General features: G+C 32.0%; 2 protein-coding genes across 7 annotated transcripts in view; both read left to right on the forward strand.

Moving 5' to 3' along the window:
- The window catches only part of LOC143226211 (uncharacterized), a 117,355-nt gene extending 115,190 nt beyond the window's left edge, over nt 1-2,165 (forward strand). For 5 of the 6 annotated variants that reach the window (XM_076456899.1, XM_076456902.1, XM_076456898.1 and 2 more), the window contains one exon: nt 307-2,165. In XM_076456899.1, the coding sequence (XP_076313014.1) occupies nt 307-903 (597 nt within the window). In that variant the 3' untranslated portion in view covers nt 904-2,165. The remainder of the gene's footprint in view (nt 1-306) is intronic. The other variant, XM_076456901.1, reaches the window with a different exon arrangement.
- On the forward strand, nt 945-7,732 carry LOC143226212 (uncharacterized). Its single transcript, XM_076456904.1, has 3 exons — nt 945-2,576; nt 5,091-5,226; nt 6,187-7,732. The coding sequence occupies exons 1-3, from the start codon at nt 945-947 to the stop codon at nt 6,456-6,458; spliced, it is 2,040 nt and encodes a 679-aa protein (XP_076313019.1). The 3' UTR covers nt 6,459-7,732.
- Nucleotides 7,733-18,099: the final 10,367 nt, after the last annotated feature.

An 18,099-nucleotide genomic window follows, 5' to 3' on the forward strand; every position in this document is an offset into this window, starting at 1 on the left:
ATATTGCTTTTAAGTAACTTAAACTTTAGAAAGCATTGTTTTAACTAATATTATTTATAAATTATGTCTCAAAATGTGTTTTTGTTAACAAAATCATTTGTTTTAAATGTCATGAAATTGTATTGATGTATCACTGTTAGGATATTCAATTTTGTTTATGGACGAGATATTAGAATTTTTTGTCTAAAATTGATGTATTTAACTAATACTTATTTTTTAAGGTAAATGATTGAAACAGTTTTGAAAGTGAATATTATAAAATTAATTTAAATATGATGTTATAGTAAGTATTACCTTTAATTTCAGGATGTGTATGCAGATAATGAAGAAATTGGCAAATGGACTTTTCAGTTGTCCTTGGAGGATGTCTCTCAACCTGCTAATAAGTTTTGTGATAGTTTTTTTCAAATACCTCTTCTTAAGGAACCCATAAGGGAAACATATCAAGGAAGAAGACAAAAAGAAACAACTGTGGAAGATGATTTCCTGAAAGACACATTGAATTATCCACTATTTTCAAGTGGTGTTGGTCAGCAAACAATATCTACATCTTTAGCTATATCTAAAAACATCAGTGCTCCCAAACTGGCCAACACTCCAAAATTGAAAGAAATTAATGAAGATATCATGAACTTTTGTTGTAATTATAAAAATATTAAAGACTCTTTTCAACATATTTCACAAGGTACTAAGAAGTTTGGAGTTTTGTTTAATAGACAAATCCATAAGAATGTGGACTCTTCAGTGATTTTTCCAAGTTTTTCACTTCCAAGTCTAAAATTTATCTTTTCAGACAGTTCTGAAAACCATCAACAGAACAAGACTGACAAACGATGTGTAACTGATCAATGTTTTTTTGTTTATAAGGAAGGAATACAAAGAGAGAGTCTGATGGTGAAGTAAATAAAAATGAAAAGTATAATAACCAAAAGGTGCACACCAACATGACAGAATTTACTAAGGACTTTTACAGATTATATCCTCTGAGAACCATTAAAAGTATGAGAGATTGTCCCAAAAGTTTGCCTAAATTGGAACAAACTACCTCTTCAGAGCAATTACTACAAAAACAGCCTACTAAGGATTTAAGTGATTCAGTATCAAAATTGTCACTACAAAAACATACCTCTGAAAATGTAGATGAATTTTGTCCTAACTTGCTGCTACAAGAACAGTTTACTAAAGACCTAGATGATTCTATGTCCAACTTCACGCTACAAAAAGAGTCCACTAAAGATTTAGATGACTGTGTGTCCAACTTTTTGTTACAGAAGCAATCCACTAAAGATATAAATGATTCTCTATCCAATTTATTGTTACAAAAACACTCCACTAAAGATATGAATAGTTCTGTTTCCAACTTTTCATTAAACAAACAGTCCACTAAAGACACAGATAACTCCATATCTAACTTGTCACTGCAAAAATATTTTGGAGATCTTAGTGGTTCTGTATCTAACTTGTTACTCCAAAAACAGTGTACTAAAGATATAGATGATCCTGTATCCCACTTATTGCTACAAAAACAGTTATCCAATCTGTCAGTTCACAAGCGATCCAATAAAGATTTAGATGCTATTGTTAAAACTGTTCCATTGCAAAATGTGGAATGTGCAGCTCATTCCAGTATGGATACTACCATAGAAATAGAGAAAGATAAAGTCTATTCTGAAATACAAAACATGAAAAGGACAAAAATATCATCACTGAAGGTAAAAGAACCAAAGGATCGTCTACTTACAAAAGGAAGTAAATCTGAAAATATTTCCAAAAAACAACATGAAATTCCTACTCGAAAATCCACAAGTAAAGTTGTTTCCGAAGTTAAAAATACTCAAAGTCATACCAGTGCTAAGGAGAAATTATTTAGACATGATAAAACTAAGATTCCAATAAAATGTAAAAGCCCAGCATGTGAAAAAAGCTACAAAGATATTTCAATCACTCATAATAATTCCTTTGCAAAAGATTTTGATAAAAGACAGAATATAAAAGCAAAAGATAACTGTATCAAGAAGTCACAGTCTTCTCAGCAGATATTGCAAAACTTCAGACAGTCTTACAACCAGTTGAGTGATAATGCAAGAAAAGATGGCAATCTGGAATATGGTAGGCCTCTTAAGAAATCTTATCATGAAGCAAGAGAGATGGAAAAAGAAATAAAAGATCACAGAGTATTTTTGAAAGAGAAAATGGTAAGTGAGGCTGATGCAAGTAGAGAAGATATGCCTGGAAGAATGCAACACAATAAACAATCTGTAGGAAAAGAATTTCAAAAGCAAGAAAAGAAAAAAGTGGATAATTTTGAGGAAGTGTTGAATTTTACTGTGGCAGATAAAATCCATCATTTTAGCACTCTTCATGCACAGAGTGAGAAAGAAAGATTGTCTCTAATTCTTCAGTCTGAGATACAATGTCCAGAAACATGTCAAGAACACTTCAGTACAGAATCTTCATCTGGAAGGAGAATTAGTGCTTGTAAACAACAAAAAGAAGCTCAAAATTCAGGGAATAAAGAAGGCTGTGAAACATCATGGATTTGTGTAGAAGCTGATGTTGACCTCAGTGACCCAAAGGTAAAACTTGTATTATTTTAGTAAATTTTCTTTACTCCATTATTTATAAAGCAGTAGTGTTCAACTAACAGCTCACAAGTTATGTCTTTTCGAATTGGCTTTTTAGAAATATTTCTAATTTCTGAGAATTCAAAAGTTACCTTACATGTTGCTCTTTATAATAATGGAAGGGCATGTGTGTGTTTGTGACCACCTTAACTCCAAAAGAAAAGAACCTGGAAACCTGAAATTTTACCCCCATACTTAAATGATCCCTAAGGATATGCATCTGGGTATTATTATTCATCTACATTCATGCACGTCGTTTTGCTTTTACATCTGTGGCTTCCCTACTGAAATATTTCATTCTTTGACATCACTAACTAATTAGTTCTTAAGTTAAAAGATCATGTATCTGTGTTTAACCAAATTCTTACACGTATTAAAAACCATCACATTTATTGACATACTTCTCTGAATTGGTTATTTAAGTTTATTCTTTATCAAAAACAAGAAATGAAAATTCAGTTATCAGTTCAGAGATTTCTTATTATAGTGTTTTTTTTAAGTTCAATATTTTTGAAGTTTTATCTTTAAATGGATAAAATAAATGTAAAAAGATCACCAAACAACCACCAAATGATCTAGCCAGTTACAAGAAACTTAGAATGGGGTAAGTATGTTAGGAGCTGTTATTCCCACTTAATACCACTTATCTAGTAAACTTTGATATATCCAGTGTTCCTATCAAATAGTTCTTACAGTCAGGAATAAGATGGATTTCATGCACTTTGATATATCCAGTGTTCCTATCAAATAGTTCTTACAGTCAGGAATAAGATGGATTTCATGCACTTTGATATATCCAGTGTTCCTATCAAATAGTTCTTACAGTCAGGAATAAGATGGATTTCATGCACTTTGATATATCCAGTGTTCCTATCAAATAGTTCTTACAGTCAGGAATAAGATGGATTTCACGCTTATCATTATAAACTTTTGGGATCCAAAACTTTTTTCCATCACAGTCATTCTTAACTACATACAACATATTTGCTATTTATCTTACAGTTGCAAGTAACACATTTTCCTCTACCTTGGTCATTCTTAACTACATGCAACATTTTTGCTATTATTCTCATGGTTGTAAATAAAAACAAAAAAAGATCATTATTTCAATGAAATACACATTTTCATGATATGAAAATTGTAAGAATGTTTCTTTAATTCAAACTTCCCACTGTAAGGACATTCATTGGGATTGTATCTGTAAACATCCTCATACCTTTTCATCCTAAATTTCTGAACATGGTATTTAAACAAAATTTTGGAATTTGTCAGTAGTAATTTACCTGAATGGGATTTCATAGGCTCGACAATGGCACAGCAGTATATCTGGGGACCTACAACATGAGAAATTGGATTTGAATACCCATGGTGAACATAGTACAGAGAACCCTTTGTGTATATTTGCATTTACTTACAAACAAACAGGACTCCATGGGCATCGTTTTTTGTATTCCAGCTTCTAAATTATCAATATCTTTCTATTATTCTGTATTTCAGATGAAAAAGTTGAATTCAGTGTCTAAAAATATATTAAACAAAATGCGGGTTATCAGAAAATGGTATTCTAGGGTCTCTATAATTCCACATATCATATGAGAGTTAGTTTAACCTGTTGAATGCCAAGTATTTCAGCTGCTATGGCAGCCCCTGTGCTGGGTTATTTTCAGCAAAATTGAGTAATTTTAAGTAGGTCAAATGCATGTATGGTGCCGACATCTAGCGTTGAAGTTAGATATTATTGAAAACGAATTATCTCGTCCGTGGCACTGTGTTACCAAGATCGGCTTGAACGAGTTATCTCGTCTACAGCACTGAACAGGTTAAACAAGTATTCCCACCCTAGACTATTACAAAATATAAATTTCCATTATTACTGGTTTTTTTTTAATAGTAAATATTCCATTTCAATTATTGGACTTACTCTATCAGAAATGGAGAGAAACATTATGCAGAACTACTTGCCTACATTGTATTTTTGTTTGTTTTTTACCATGATTGTCAGTTATGTATTTCCTGCTCACTGTGCTATTTTCATAACAAGTTTGAGAATTCCTTCCCCTGTTGTTTTACAAAAAGATAGTTTAACATCTAGAATCCAAACAGAATCATTTTAGATGATCGAGTGAAATTTTGTAAGTTTTTATAGTAATTTTGTTTGTAAACTATTCTTTGGGATGAAAACACAGCATTCACATCTTAATGTTTTGAATTTATAAAAATCATGTATGCTACTGTTGTACTAAGTCAATAGTACACAGTCTTCATATCACACAAAGTACTAATTTTTCTTTTGTGAAGTTCTTATCATAAAGGAAAATCTTAAATAAAAGTAGCTGAGAAAAATTTTCTGTCATGCAAGAAATTTAAGATGAATGTCATTTCAATTTGATTTTGTTTGTATATGATTATCAATGTAAACAAAGTATGTGTAACTCCAAATGGTTATGTATTTACCTGTAAACACAGGCTAGAGCCAATCTCTTGGATTCAATGATTGCTAGCAGCAGCAGTGATGAAGAAAATAATGGTAATGAAGTGCAGGAGCACCAACACAACCAACGGTTGCATGCTCTTCACAGATTTCGCAGGCAAAAAAAACGAGGTTTGTTCTTTTGTGTGTGTATGTATATCTTTTTTTGCTTTTATTTATTTAAAAGTCAGTGTGCATGCATCAGAAATATTCATCTGATTAGAGTTCATCATATCTGTTATTTAATGTGTATATATTTGTATGCTTCTGTCAATAATCAATAATGCTAATTCTGATATTGTACTTACTCCTTCTCACAAAATTATCTATTCCCATTCATTGTTGCCCTATGTGTATGAACTTATGCATGCCACAAGCCTTTCACTCTACCTATTGCAATTGCAAGTTTCCAATGTGTGCAAATCATCATGTGTCACGTCCTTACTAATAAGAGTATAACATGTGACTCCCTTTACGTTCCTCTACCAAACTGTCACTTTTCATTTGGCAGCAGTTGAATTCGGACATGTTCTTTCATGTGGACTACCTATTTGTAGATCAGCAATTGTTAGGTTCCTGGTTATCTATTTGCTTCATTATCAGACAGGTGGTACCCCCCCCCCATCACCTGAGAGATGAGAAGCATAATTATTTCCCTATTCATTCAACACATTTGTATGAATTCTTTATTCAATTCCAAAATTCACTGTAATTTTAAATGGTAGAACAAACTTAGTTTGATTTTTGAGCATTAACTCACCAGTAAATTATTTTTCGTTTTTTTTAATCTGTTAATTTAAGTTTCAGTAATTGAGTTCTTCTATGGCTAACATTATGAGAATTATTTAAACTTTTAGAAGTACTACATTAAAAGAAATTAATCCATCATGTTATAATGTATTAAAACTCTTCAGGTTTCATAGTGCAGTGTATTATAAAGGCTAATTTATATTTTCAGCTATCAGTAATGGTAAAATGACTGTATTCGTTTTTTAATTGAAATATACTTATTAAATATAACTAGGGCTTTTCTGTGACAAAACTTCAAGATATTTTGTAAATTTCTTATATTTATTTTGTTAATTTTTGCAGCCTCAGATCGAGATGGGATAATAAGTTTTATACCAAAGAATCGAACATCTGTCTTAAATGGTTATGAAATTTTCTACCGGTTTGGAGACAAGGAAAGAGAGGCAGTTGCTTGTTTTGACTTTTTGGATGAGTTTTCTACCTCTCCTAGTGATATTGGATCTTCTGAAATTTTGAGTGAAGAAAGGCGATCAGTAACCCCAGTTTTGGAAACGGTATTGAGATGCCTCAAGAATCAGTTGAAACATCCAATATACTATGTGATTTTGATGTAACAATGTCCAAACTTCCTCCCGTTGACAATCTGAATCCAGAAAGTAGTAACAAGAGGCTAACAGACAGCTGTGTGTCATCCATGACTTTTCTCTCTCAAGATGGAGAGTCAGTAGACCACATTTCTTTCAGTGACTCTTGTGCAGAAAGTTATTCATCTTCAACTCATAGTCTGAGTCATGTGTCTTGAACTGGCATCATGTACCTTTCTTCAAAATCAGGTTTTTGTACCCCCCTTTCGTAATGTTTACTGTATGTACATTAAGTGTCTAAAAACACATTTAATGAGTGATAACTAATATATAATTTTTGTATTCATGTATTTTCCTTAAAAAGTAAAGAAAAACATGAGAAGAGTAAGTTTTCCTACAGAAAAAAAAAATTGTGTCAAGTGTAAAATAAGACCAAGTATTCGATAGTTTTGTTAGTAGGTCAACTAACACTAGTTTTATACTATTATGTAAATAGCAGCAATTCTGCTATGTATGGAGAATATTTATGGTTATTTAAATGTGTAAGTAGTCAGTTATCTGAATTGTAATTATTTTTATTGACATATTTTTGAAAGAGTTTGAAGTACTTTAACAAGTAAGTCATTTCCTATTATAAAATAAGATGTATATTGTATTATTGCAAGTTTTCAGTGTTTATTCAGATGTAATAATTTTTTCTTTAGATTTTCAATGATAATTACTTGTCATTATAATTATTTGTTAAAGCACAAACCTCACCCTTTCAGTAACTGCAAGAAAAATTCAGGCTTACTGAATATTTTCAACATCAGTAAATCAATTTATGGTTATTTTATGGATGGCTTTGAATTTTTAATATCACAGGTTATGCTCTTGAAATCATTCATATATTCGTACATGGGTAATAAATGATGGTATAGAAAACAGAATATACTGTATATACTCACTATTTTTGTGATTGACACCAAACAAGTAAACTGTGAACATGTATTATAAACTAAATTCGACAGAACTTAACAAGGTGTAGCAATTAGTTTTTAAAACTAGAAAGTATTTTCATGGTCAGTTTCCTAGTTTTCAGAATTAATGCCAAGAATAAATAGCTTCCTCTTTCTTTTGTAATATCTAAAAAGATAGTTTTTAGAATGGGTCTGAATTGAAGAGGTGTGCACTGAAGAAAAATGACTTGTGTAATTGATAATTATCTGGATAACCATTTACCTTTCTTCTCACTACCTCCCCAAATTTTTGTCTCCATATCATATTACTGTATTTTCCTTTGGTGAAAATAAAATTTAATAGAAGGTAAGTGTGCATGTCTTCTCTGTGTTAAAACTCTAGTTAATCAGAGAAATTCAATTTATTTCTCAAACCTATCTGTGGAATATAACTGATATTTTGAAGATTTTTGTTTTTTTATGTAGATGTTTGTTTAACTTTTAATATTTTAAGCACAATCAACATAAAACTAAATATTAGTATTATACCTAGTTATGTTTGTGTACGCACACATATAAGTATGTACACGTTGTAGTTGATGTTTCACATGAATCCATATATTGGAGATAATTTTAATACAAGTCACTTCATCATACATTTGAATGTTATAAACAGTTTGTTATATAGTTCATTTTTAAGTGCATACAAAAGCATGAAATTAAAATTTAATAGGCCTTTCTGACAGATATAACAATGTGTAGTTTCTAAAAATACAAAAGAAATAATGTATATGTTGTTACTAAGAGGTTTTATTATAATGATAAAATTTAATGTTATTCAAAAGGGCCAAAACTTGTATTTCGATCATCTTTAGAATTTAAACACTCAGGCTACGTGTAATCATTAATAATATAAAAAAGTCTATTACAGAACTTTCACTTTTTACAGTAGAAATTGTAACCAGTAGTTAAAAGTACCAAAACAAAAAGAAACCTTGGGATTAATTATAAACAAAAAATAACTTGTGTTACAGTGAAATAAAACACTTGGCATATCGTTGTTGAATTAAACAACAAGAACGTGAGTCTTCGTTAATTAACTGATTTAACATGTTTGAAGTGCTCATCATGACATGGTATTCTTTGGCCAACTATGTAACAAATAGCTTCTTTAGTGTAATTAATTTCTTGTAATAGCAGCTTGCTTACATAGATCAGAAATAAAAGTAAATTTGTCACAATATACATGACAATAAACTTCTTACTCATTAGGTACAGGGTTCCCCAAAGTGTTCTTTGTCAAGAGAAAATCAAATAAATATTGAGAGCAACAAATATTTTTATTTCTTGCTTTTCAAGTTCGTACGTCATGCTGTGTCGTAGTCTATAAAGTGCATAATCCTTCTCATGTTTCATCAACATCACGACTTCTCATATAACATCATTTTGTGTATACTGACTGACTGACTGACAAACAACACACACTGTTGTATGCGAGTAGTTAAAAAATTGTTGACTTCTCCAGATCACAAAGTAAAAAATAATTCGAGTATAAAGTTCTTTTCCGAAACCGTGATTGATACCAACAAATACCAGTCCGGATCGTTAGGCCTAATTGATCGTAAAAATGCTTTGTTTTGTTTTTCAGCCTCAGAAAACTCTTCTCTGTAGATGCTGTTGTTATGAGAAGTTTTACAAAAATTCTTATTCCATGTTTTTAGATTGTTTTCATGAAAAATGGCTTTTTTATTAATACAAATTGAAATCAGGCTAAAGGGAAAATTCTGATAAAAACATAACATGAATAAGAAACCCTTGAAACTCTAAGCAATTGCTTAGTCTGCTTATAGCTGAATTGAAAATAATAGTTTTTGTATCTTAATACAGCAAAACCTTTACAATATGCTGATTATTTGAAATACACATACAACTTTGCAAATCCCATAAGCACGTTTTTTTCTTTTTGTAAATGGCGAATGAACAGTGGTATAGTAGTTTGCAGAAAAACAAAATCGAATGCAGCAATGACGTATTAAAATAACGTATATAATTTTATTTTTTAATATCTAAATGAATGAAACCAAGTTCAGGAACATTCAGTTCTCCTTAACTGTGTTACTGACACAATTATGGATAAAAAAAACTTTCCCAATACCAGGTTTATCGTGAGATATGCAAATAACACGTGTGAAGTATAACAACTGCCGCTTATTACTTGTAGTATCAACATGGCTTTTGTATAGACATACCTGTCTGATATTTTTCTGAGATGATAATGTCCACATAATGTAAGAAGTATTAAGGTAAATAATTATTAACGTATTTATTGGCAAATAAATAATTGATTGTTCATGATTCTTTTAATTAATCTCGAAGTTATTGATTTTATTTATCTATTTCTCAGAGCACTAATCTAATATCATACTTTCCTAGACCAACGATTTGATATTTAACCGGGGAAGCAAAGAAAAAATTAAATAATTTCAATGTAGCCCATTTTGTTTGGTAATAATTTCGTAATAATCAGAATAAATCAACAAAATTGATGAAAACTGGAAGAATTATTCGTAGATAAGGATAAGAAACTAAAAAATAACCATTGTGGAGGGGAGTAATAGCAGAAACAAATCTTAATTTGTTTTAGAACTCTAGTTCAGAACCTGATATATCTAGGCTAAATGCCAATTTAGTTCTAAGCCTTACTTTCTGTCGTGTGATTCAGGATGTAACGTGCTATTTCATAGGATAATTATAACCGAAGAAATATTTGACAAGTTCATAGAGCAGAAAACTTTAAAACTTTTGCTATCCAATTTGTGTGCATAGAGAAAGATTCTGGAATGTGAAAACATTTTTGGCCATTTGAGACATACTCGTTTCCAGCTTTTGAAAGTGGCAAAACGTGGTAATAAAGTCTTATCTGTGTTTTACCTTCGTTAGTTTGTATTATTTTATTTTTCCAAACAGTGAAAAACACGGTTTATTTCCATTTCACTTTATTTCTCACCTCCAGTAAATTCAGTTTCCCTGACTAATTATTAAATAATATATTGACTTCAATTTACACCTTTCAGCCGACCATTGTTTTCAAGGAAACTTTTGTCAAGAGAGTTTTCGCACCGAGTTTTGTCATTTTTGGTAAATTAACTACAAACTTTGTCTTTCCACACAGATCCACGAACTTCTTTTTATCGCGATCGGGTGAGAGTAGAATTCAAGTATTCTGTGTCTTAGCACACCAGTTTTAGATGTAAAACGTCCAGCGATTAGAACCAAAAACAGAGAAAATATTTAAATAGCAGTAACGAAAAAAACAGCGTTTAAAAATATCGAGACTCAGAAATCTGTATTTTGTTATTAAATGAGAAACATGTTTAATAAGCTTAGCTTATATGATGGAATTAAAACATTTTAGAAATTAGTGACGATAAAACAAAACTTGAGGTTAGCAGAAAAGATTATTTATTTCGTTTGTTTATCAAGTAGCTTTACCGTGAGTAGTTTCATTGTAACGCTAATGATTCCTTGTTTAGATCAGCTGTTTCATAGTTATATGGTCAGTTGATGATTTTTTTTAGGAAGTTTAAAACACCTACAGAGAATGTGTGTCATCCATCCGAATGCCGTTCCCCGTCTATGGACTTACAACGATAAAATCTGAGTTTCGATTCCCCTACAGTGCACGTAGTAAATAGGCCCAGGTGGCTTTGCTCTAAAACAAACAAGAAGTAAACAATCTTTTGAAAACGAAGAATCTGACAATAGTCAATTAAAATGTTTTACCTGTTGTTTATTTCTTGTTGTTTTATTAACTCAATCAGAATTCTGTTTAAGAACCATAAATGTGTACACTCTGCGAATATTTTATTTCCAGTAAAACTATATGAATAAACAAGATTAAAAAGTGAGCATATTAAATTATAGAGTAAAGTTTGCAAATAACAAAGGTGAAAACAGTAATAGCCAGATTAATGTACACGACTGTTCTTATAACGCCACTAAGGTGCTTAGTCTTACAGCAAAGCTTTCATTCATCTTACAAACAGATACATTCAAAATAATGGTAACGATAAGACGATTTTCGACGTTGTTTTTGAGAAAAGTACAAACTAGATCTTAACACAATTATTAGCACTTCGTGATGATGAAAAACCCACTTGAAATAAAAATGTATTCTCAAGGCGGTTAGTATGGGTATTAGCACTTTTAATTAAAATAAAGTATGGAATAATGTTACAACCTTTTCAGGTTAACCTGAAGATGAAAATACAAATTATTTGCACTTTCAGAAACTAATTGAGCAATACAAGTATTTTAAACATGTCTGACCCAACAAATATATAACAATGACACATTTTCGGTTTGAAATAAAAATAATTCAACCAAGACAGAAGTAAATGAATCACCCGTATTCAAACCATTATCTTGATCGTAGCGTTTAAAATTAACTGAAAACTGGCGAGAAAGTTCAAAAAGGAAGAAGTCGTGAGGCCCGGCATGGCCAGGTGGGTTAAAGCGTGCGGCTCGTAATTAGAAGGTCGCGGGTTCGCATCCCCGTCGCACCAAACATGCTCGCCTGTTCAGCCGTGTTATAATGTGTCGGTCAATCCTACTCTGCGTTGGTAAAAGAGTAGCCCAAGAGTTGGCAGTGGGTGGTGATGACTAGCTGCTTTCCTTCTAGTCTTACACTGCTAAATTAGGGTCGGCTAGCGCAAATAGCCCTTATTATGACTTATTATGTTACTATTACAATTTGAAATACCCTAGGACAGAGTTAAATTTGTAACGAATTTATCATTCTGTATTTATTTTAGTGCCTACACTTGTTTCAGTACAGTTTTCTCTTTTGCCTGTGACGTATATTCTTAACTGTGTACTGCGCAAGTCCCGCCTGTTCTCGAAACTTCTAAGAAACTTAGAAACAGTAACGGCTAGATCAGCGTACACTTGTGTCGTGTGTGTGTTTTTCTTATAGCAAAGCCACAAAGGGCTATCTGCTCAGCCCACCGAGGGGAACCGAACCACTTGTGTCGTTTAAGCGAGGTACAACAATATTAACATAGAATTAATTTGCTTGTCGTGGACTTGGACCATCGATAAAATATTTGGTTTTGGACCGGATATAAAACTCAGTTTTGTTTATAAGTTTGTAAAACTGTTGTATATAAACCATTATTTGTAATAACTATTAGTAATAACCGTTATTATAAATTGTATTGTTTTTATGTCTGTATATTAAAATATAATTGTTAATAAATGAAATTGTGTGTATCAATCTTGTTGGCAAGTAATATAAATTTAATACATATTAACGTTTGATTTATTACTAAGCTCAACCTAAAATTCCGGTAACTTGAAGTTGTAACGTAACGTAATAAGACGGAGACACGTTCGAAATAACTCATAATACGTAACAAACTGTAATTTTGATTTAGAAGTTAATTAAATTTTGATATGTATGAAATTTATTATATTTGCCAACAAGATTTATACACACAATTTTCTTTATTAATACAAATGTATTTTAATATACAAACAACAATACAATTTATAATACCGGTTATTATGAATAACAATTTATGTACAAAATTATTACAAACAGTACTGAGTCTTCTGTCTGACCCGGAATGGAATATTTTATCGATGGTTCACTATGAGCGAATGAATTTCGAGTTGATATTGGTACACTTCGTGGCTAGCTAACTAGCAATCTATTCTTGGCTGGTGTATCTCAGAACGGCTGGTATGGATATTAACACTTTTATTGATAAGGAGAGAACAACGTTTCGACCTTCCTAGGTTACTTTAAGGTTAAGAAAGAGAGAGTTTGAATGTGACCGTTGGCTGTTCTCACGCTTTTTTGCAAGCTGGCTTTTCTCCGACGAAGATATCTAATGTCCTCGTAGAAATACTAACATTTGAATTTAACTCATTGAAGTTCAATGGTTTGTAATGGTCTAAATCTATAAATGTTTCTGGTCAGGTATCTGTAGCTTTTTGACTAATAGATGTCAGTTACAGCTTTTGATGTTTATAATGTACTAACTGTAGCAAACCAACAATACAAAACTGTCTCTTGGCATGTGATTCATTAACCTTATGACGATGTTCTTGAAAGATCAGCTGGCAATCACTAGTATTCTACTCACTTATATACATTGTTGATTCTTAGGGTTGAGAATCTTCTATAAATTTAGTGAATAGGCGATAATTTCGCAATTTAATAATATAAGTTACACGCACTTCTAGATATATGTTAAACACATATATAATACTAAATGGATCACAACCTGTAGTAGTTTTTCTTTTATTTTGTAGAAAGCTCTGTCAGTGATTATGAGATCGTAATCTTTATCTACATATTTTTTATGGCATATGTGTAGAATCTATTTAATTTCTGAGTTAAAAAGTAATTTTTCGGTTACTTCTGAAAAATAAAATAAAATTGCGAAATCATTCCGATTAAAGAATTGTAAAGTAGCGGTCATTTCTCAAAATAAAATTGCAAACCAGTTACAAATACCCAAAGATCCTAAAAAAACTTAACATGAATATGAAATATATCAACTCAGTTGAAGTTACAGTAAAACGTACATAGGAAGATATTTTAAAAAGAATGAAAGAACCCCAGTTTAATATAAAACATTGTAATATAAAGGCTCCCACTGCAGCCGAACATTCCTGAAACTGTGATGGTAGTTATGATTGGAATGTTGCAAAAATATATTGACATGCACAAACTAACATAGTAAGAAACCTGAAAGAAAATATTGCATAATCAAAAACAGACCCATATGTTTGAACGAAGATGATAAGCCAATCAACATACGAGGTCTGTTAAAAAAAATACGCAGACTGACGTCATAAAACAAAATGTACTTTATTTAGAAGTTACAGGTCTGGGACCCCTTCAAAGTACTCTCCTCCCCAACGCACACACTTATCCCAACGGTGTTTTCACTTGTTGAAACAGTCTTGGTACGCTTCTTTTGTAATGTCCTCCAGCTCCTTCGTCGCATTTGCCTTAATCTCGGGAATCGTCTCAAATCTTCTTCCTTTCAAGGGTCTTTTGAGTTTGGGGAACAAGAAAAAATCGCAAGGAGCAAGGTCAGGTGAGTAGGGGTGGGTGGGGAAGAACAGTGATCGAGTGTTTGGCCAAAAACTCACGAGTTCTGAGGGCTGAATTTCGCAGAAACGCGGTGCATCTTCAATTTTTCGGTCAAAATCTCGTAACAAGATCCAACTGATATCCCACACTCTTCAGCAAGCTCCCTGACAGTCAGACGTCGATTTGCCCGCACCAGGGTGTTGATTTTGTCGACGTGTGGGTCGTCAGTTGACGTGGAAGGATGTCCAGGACGCTCATCATCTTCAATGGACTGTCGACCATCCTTAAAACGTTCATGCTACTTGAAACATGCCGTACGCTTCATAGCAACATCACTGTAAGCCGTGTTAAGCATACCAAAAGTTTCAGTCGCAGATTTTCCAAGTTTAACACAAAATTTCACAGCAAGTCGTTGCTCCTTCAGATCATTCATTCTGAAATCCGCCAAACGAAAAAAATCGCACTTCACTTAAAACCGCGTAGCTAATACACAAATGAAGATATCTGCAATCGGGAAATGGCGTCGTAATCAGCTGATCTGTGCGAACCTAGCGACACCAAGCAGATTCCCCTGGAACCAACTGGAGCCGTGCAATTCAAACAGTCCGCGTATTTTTTGAACAGCCCTCGTACCCTATTGGAAGATATATGACTTACTTTCCCCTATACCTCGCCTCCTGCTAGTACAGCGATAAGTTGACGGACTTATAACACTAAAATCAGAGATTCGATTCCCCTCGGTGGGCTCAGCAGATAGTTTGATGTGGCTTTGCAATAAGAAAAACACACACCCTATATCTCGAGCTTGATTTTCAAAAACGAACTCGTCGTTAACGGTTGGAACTAAATACTTGCTTAACAGACACTGAAGAATTTTGCCCTGTTTTATAGTAATACGATTACTGATACTATTTGACTGAAAATTATTTTAAATAAATATACTTCTTATGGTGCCAAAAAACGTTTTTGTAATTTTTACTAGTGAGATAGTTTAATAGGATGATGAACTCATTGTAACGTATGTCTTAAATGTCGTTAATGTCTATATTTTTTTAAGTAATACTAATACTGGTTATTCATTACATTTCTATATGTATTGCATATAACAATAAATAAGTTATTAACAGATTATTTCATATGATATTGTTGCTACAGGCCGATGTTGCAACTGAGAACATTGTTACCATAATTCGTATGAGGTTCTATTGATACTATTTTACCTTATTTACATGCATAGTTTTTAAAAATATTTGTCCTCAAACATGTAACTAATTTTTATTCATTGTATTGTGTTTCATAGTAAATGGGTTCTGGAAAAACTATTTCAACTTACAGTTATTTTATAGTTTTTCACTTACATATTACACATATTTTACAAAGGTTGAAAGTGCTTCTATGGAAGAATGGTGCAACCAAGGTACTGTAAGTGGATGGTGATAGTAAGGTTCTTTAGGCGGAAGGTGTTATTAAAGTTCTCTTGGTAGATTGTATTACTAATATTAGTGCTGCTAAGGGGATTGTTTTTCTATAAACACATAATTGTTGTTTTGAATTAAACACAAAGCTACACAATATGCTATCTGTGTTCTACCCATCACAGGTATCGAAACCCAGTTTTTAGCGTTGTAAATCTGGAGACACGCCGCTGTGCCACTGAGAGGTAAACAGATAGTTTTCAATAGGATACCTACCTCATTATGTAACTACGTCGTCAACATTGTAGTATTGATTTAATTATGTCCTAAAATTACAAGTAAAACCATTATTCTAATAAGACAACTATTATAACACGTAAGTTAGCTTTTTATCACACATACTATTTTAATTTGTGCATTATTTGAAAGAGGCAAATGTTATAGCATACCCAATAATTTACTTTATCTACTTTTATAATTAACTTATATTACAGCATATAAGTTACTTGGTGTATAAGTCGACCCCCTAAATTCATCATTAAAAATGTAATTTCTGATCACCCTCGTAAAAAATTAACCCCAAAAATTATACAGAAAGTCTATACATTATACATGTATTTCTAAAGATTGATGAATACGTACAGAGAAGGGTCATATACAATTTATTTAATAGTATTGACAACAAAATTTAAAATCCATCAAAGTTTATATCTTCAGAATCTGAATTGGTTAAAAGTTCATTACATTCACTTTCTCTTATGTGATCATGATAGACATCACATTCCATCATGGAATCATTGGACAAGCATCGTTTTCTGTCACAGAACTAAATTGTGTCGCTTCACGAAACAGATACAACAACTCCGATGAGCAGTAACATCAGAAATATTTATCTTGCACCACTCCTTGGTTTGTAGCAAAATGTGATTTCTTATTAGAATAAGACTAGATTTGTAGTTTTTATTAACCCATTCCACAAGATCTGTCTCCAGTTCACAACGGAAGCCAGTTTTTCGCACCCAAACAACACACTTCATTTCTGATAAACTTTGAATTTTCCATATCTATTTCTGCTAATCGTGAACTAGTTCTTCATTTACGCCAAACTTCCCAATTCACAGCACAGTTGTGTGTCTTTTGGGCAAATTTCACAATATGCATCGTAAATTTATTTTTATATCTTATGCACTGTGGAGCCATTTTAACGTTCAGCAGTTGAATATAACATCGAAAAGACAACTATAATGCACATTGTGAGTTTTATAAGATAATTTCCCAGAATTTCGAAACTTGTGAAGAGTGTTATTCAGTGTGTATAAAAAGGCTCATTCACTGGATTTTGGGGCTTCACTAACGATTGAGAATTTTCCTACATTTCTTTGCATTCATTTTATAAATCAAGTTCTCTTTCTTGGACTAACATTCTTTGAAAAAACATCAACTTATATGCTATGGCATCTGGTATCCATTGCTTTATGTATAAAGCACTTTTCTAAATCATTAGTTCTGTAGTTTTTGTTCAATTTGTATGATCCACTTTTTAAATTTTGTGACATTTTATATGTAAACGAAACATTTGGAGAATTTTACGGCATTTTAAGATATTTTCAAATGCTTCAGGAAATAATAAGTACAAATTTTATAAGATTCCATGTGTGGTGTACAAATATACAATATGAAGAAATACTATGTACATTTAGTGAATACACAAGATAAATTATATAACGACACTTGACCAAGAATTTCTTTGTTTGCTTTTTGATTTAAACACAAACCTACACAATGGGTTAGCTGTGCACTGCTTACCACGGGTAGTGAAACCTGGTTTCTCGCAATGTAAGTCTGCAGACGTACCACTAGGAGGCTTTATCCAATAAAGGAAATGCTTATGTCAAACATAAACTAAAATGAATCTCTTGTGGTATGGAGAACCAATTGTTTATCTTATCTAAATAAAGAGAAAAGGCCATGAAAAAATTTGTTAACTTCATTAAAAGCAGGAAACTAATTCTATAAAAACCATTAGAAAAGAAATCAGATACTGTGGTTGAAACTTTGATTGGAATAAATACATGCAAATAGGCTGTCAATTTACCGTCTTTGACCATAACCAATTATTGACTTAGTTTTCATCTTATTTCCGAAAATTAGATGTGTGAATAAACCTTACACACAAAATGGAAGATCTACTTGCGAGCTGACATGTGCAC

Source organism: Tachypleus tridentatus, chromosome 9 (genome assembly GCF_004210375.1).
Source record: "Tachypleus tridentatus isolate NWPU-2018 chromosome 9, ASM421037v1, whole genome shotgun sequence".
Taxonomy (NCBI): domain Eukaryota; kingdom Metazoa; phylum Arthropoda; class Merostomata; order Xiphosura; family Limulidae; genus Tachypleus; species Tachypleus tridentatus.

Excerpts from the sequence above, each read along its gene's own strand:
- LOC143226212 (XM_076456904.1), top strand. The coding sequence starts at position 945 with ATGACAGAATTTACTAAGGACTTTTACAGATTATATCCTCTGAGAACC. Across the intron at positions 2,577-5,090 it reads TTGACCTCAGTGACCCAAAG|GCTAGAGCCAATCTCTTGGA; the intron begins GTAAAACTTGTA and ends CTGTAAACACAG. Across the intron at positions 5,227-6,186 it reads TCGCAGGCAAAAAAAACGAG|CCTCAGATCGAGATGGGATA; the intron begins GTTTGTTCTTTT and ends TAATTTTTGCAG.